We start from the raw sequence: 2,739 nt of genomic DNA, 5'->3' as shown, positions 1-2,739 counted from the left end.
GTTATGCCTCTCCAGGTCCGATGCATCTTGCGATGGGAGATTGGTTGGCCTGCCCCTATTACCACTACTTCTAGCTAGGGCCAGATGAGATTTCTTGGCCTGGAGAATGATCTCCTTTGTTAAGCCGACCGTTGAGTTCTCCCAATCCTTATCAACTGGGGTAGCCAGATCCATAGTCAGAGGACGCATGAGGGCCTCTTGTAGAAGGAGGATCCTCTTAGCACTCACGGATTTGAAATAGTCAGCCCCCTGCTGATAATCGTGAGGCTGTATGACTGAGACCTCGAGAAGGACAGGAGGTGGTGTGCCCGCTTGAGGCTGATCATTACCTACCATCGGGCCCAGAGGGCCTCTACCGTTTGCAGGGTCATCGTCATGATGACCCAGACCATCACCCCCATCTCTGATAGTGAAAACTTCTTAGGGATAACCTCTGCCAGAGGAGGTGTCCAAATCCATCACGGATGCTTCATCGGATTGCTCTGGGTTGGTATCTTGACAATCCATGTTGTTAGAAATTGCTGTGATGGATCCCGACTTGCTGTGAATTGGACATCCACAGTTGTCTTGGCTGCCGAGTGGTTCGAACTCGATGCAGTAATGTTTGGCACATTGATCCACAAATTGACTTACCTCGTTGCTTGAATCATCGCCAAAAAGTTCGCATAGAAATCTACCCGATCAATCATCGGTTCGTCGGGAAGTGAGGTAAAGTTATCGTAGAACCCCTCATTCAAAAAATCAGTTTTCGGCGAAACTTTAGGCGATGTCGACGTATGTCGTGTGTAGACTATTCAACGCCTTTTTTCACGATCCCCATGGATAGCGCCATCTGTCGACGATTTGTGAACCGCCGATCTAATGAACTTTTTGAAGAAATTATGAATGCTTTGAGTAGACGAATCACAAGGGGAACATACAGAGGTTTTTAGACAGATTCGAGTCTCTCTGAGTATAATAACCTTACGTCATGTTTATCTTGTATTGATCTGAGCCTGTTACAAGAGGGTGTACCTAGCTTAGATGGATCTAAACCTAATCGGTGACTTCCTCCTTGGCTTCTATTCACTTGTAGTGCTCTCTCTTGTATGAATTGTATCAGCTCTGGTCCGATCTGTCTGCACTTGTCCTCCGTATGGATCCCTGGCTCTGTATATACATGGTAGTGTCATATGTCCTCTAGACTCCTTCTTTCTGTTCTTAGAGATAGACATTCTCGGTTACAGGATGCCTTGAGTACCTATAGGTAATTTTCTTTCATCTAGGGATCCCTTTCTCGAAGATAAAGATATACCCCGAGAATTACAGAAAACTCTTAGGTGTCTGGATATGGTAACTATACATTATTCATCATCACCCTTATTCCCAAATTCGGCATTCTGGAGCATGTATATGAATTATCTTTAAAAAAGACTAGAAAAAATTTAAAGAAAGATAAGGTATATGAATAACCAACTTTTGAATAGGATAGACTGACTTGTGAATTTATTTGTATAACTCATGGAAATTCAATCCCATCTGGCAACAGATACAAATACAAACATAACTTCTAAAAGTACGTACAAATACAAAGCACACGAATGACAAACAGTTTGCATCCAATATCAAGACAGATGCAAATTATTACTGCGATCCCATGGCATGCGTACCACGACCTAGTCACGGAACACGCAGATACTGATGGCGGAGAGGCCAACGAGCAGCATCAGGAACAGTCCGAAGCCCATTGCCGGGGTGGGCGTGCCGGTGGCGAGCCCAGTCACGGCGAAAGAAGCGACGGTGAGTCCCAGAATCGGAAGGCCATGGGGCACGCATTCAACGAGTGCTACATCGTTCATGTCATGGCCGACGCCTACTCCCGGTGCCTTACCAGCGACAACCTGCAAGCATGTATAGATTTTTAGACCGACCAAACCACTTGGTACTTTTCATATTGAAAGCTTACGATCCACAGTATTGAAGAAAGAATTCAGGTACCAACACTAAAGAGTGAAGAGCTAGACGGCGGCCTTTTGAGACACATGTTCGTCAAGATAAAACAGAACCGACGGAGCAAAAAAATTTGTGCAAAGCATTAAAGAAATAACTCACGTACCAACAACGAATATCCATACGGACACAACCTTGAGACACACACACATGTTCATCAAGATGAAAATAGGCATCACGAAGCAAGAACATAGCAGGGCAAAATGCTTGTCTCCAGGGGTGCAAGCAGAAGCGTTGGTGTGATTGAACTGCTCGTACCTGAGGAGATGGCGGTATGGCCTTGCCGGCGTGCATGCCGGGGTTGCAGTAGGCTGCACCCTGCTCGGTTGCGGCCGCCGCGGTAAGGGTCGGATAGGGGAGCTTCTCGCCATGGCCGGCGGAAAAACCGTAGTCCTCATCCGCCGTGGTGTGCGCTCCGGAGTTGTTGGAGAAGGCCATTGCCGGAGGCGTCGCCGTGCGTCGGACCAACGGATCGGGGAAGTCTGGCGGTGGAGTTATAGTGCCTTTGACCTTGCCGTGTTCTAGTGTGTGGGGAGGAGGGGCAGACTGTGCGGTGGTGTTTACGTGGAAGGGGATGGGGGTTATATAGTAGGGGGAGTGGAAGAAGAACCTTCCTGGAAGTTGCCGCGGAAGAGAATGGATGCTGATGGATAATGTGGGAAAAAATGGACGGATGCTATGGGAAGAATGGAGTTGACACATAATATTTTTGAAAAAGTTTATTTAGCGTTGTGTCGAATGCTTTGGGTA

At 47.0% G+C, this 2,739-nt stretch overlaps 1 protein-coding gene across 1 annotated transcript; it reads right to left on the bottom strand.

Annotated features, from left to right (window-relative positions):
• Positions 1 to 1,565: 1,565 nt before the first annotated feature.
• LOC133896353 (uncharacterized) lies at positions 1,566 to 2,531 on the bottom strand. Its single transcript, XM_062336941.1, has 2 exons — positions 2,248 to 2,531; positions 1,566 to 1,880 (listed from the first exon to the last, which is right to left on the bottom strand). Exons 1-2 carry the CDS (start codon positions 2,425 to 2,427, stop codon positions 1,656 to 1,658), a joined length of 405 nt encoding a protein of 134 aa, XP_062192925.1. The 5' UTR covers positions 2,428 to 2,531; the 3' UTR covers positions 1,566 to 1,655.
• Between the last annotated feature and the right edge of the window lie 208 nt (positions 2,532 to 2,739).

Source organism: Phragmites australis, chromosome 16 (assembly GCF_958298935.1).
Source record: "Phragmites australis chromosome 16, lpPhrAust1.1, whole genome shotgun sequence".
Taxonomy (NCBI): Eukaryota; Viridiplantae; Streptophyta; class Magnoliopsida; order Poales; family Poaceae; genus Phragmites; species Phragmites australis.
The sequence above is the reverse complement of the archived record's forward strand: the minus strand, read 5'-3'. Positions and strand labels throughout refer to the sequence as shown.

Coding starts and splice junctions, on each gene's coding strand:
- LOC133896353 (XM_062336941.1), bottom strand. CDS start 2,427: ATGGCCTTCTCCAACAACTCCGGAGCGCACACCACGGCGGATGAGGAC. Junction 1,881..2,247: donor CCATACCGCCATCTCCTCAG/GTACGAGCAGTT, acceptor ACATGCTTGCAG/GTTGTCGCTGGTAAGGCACC.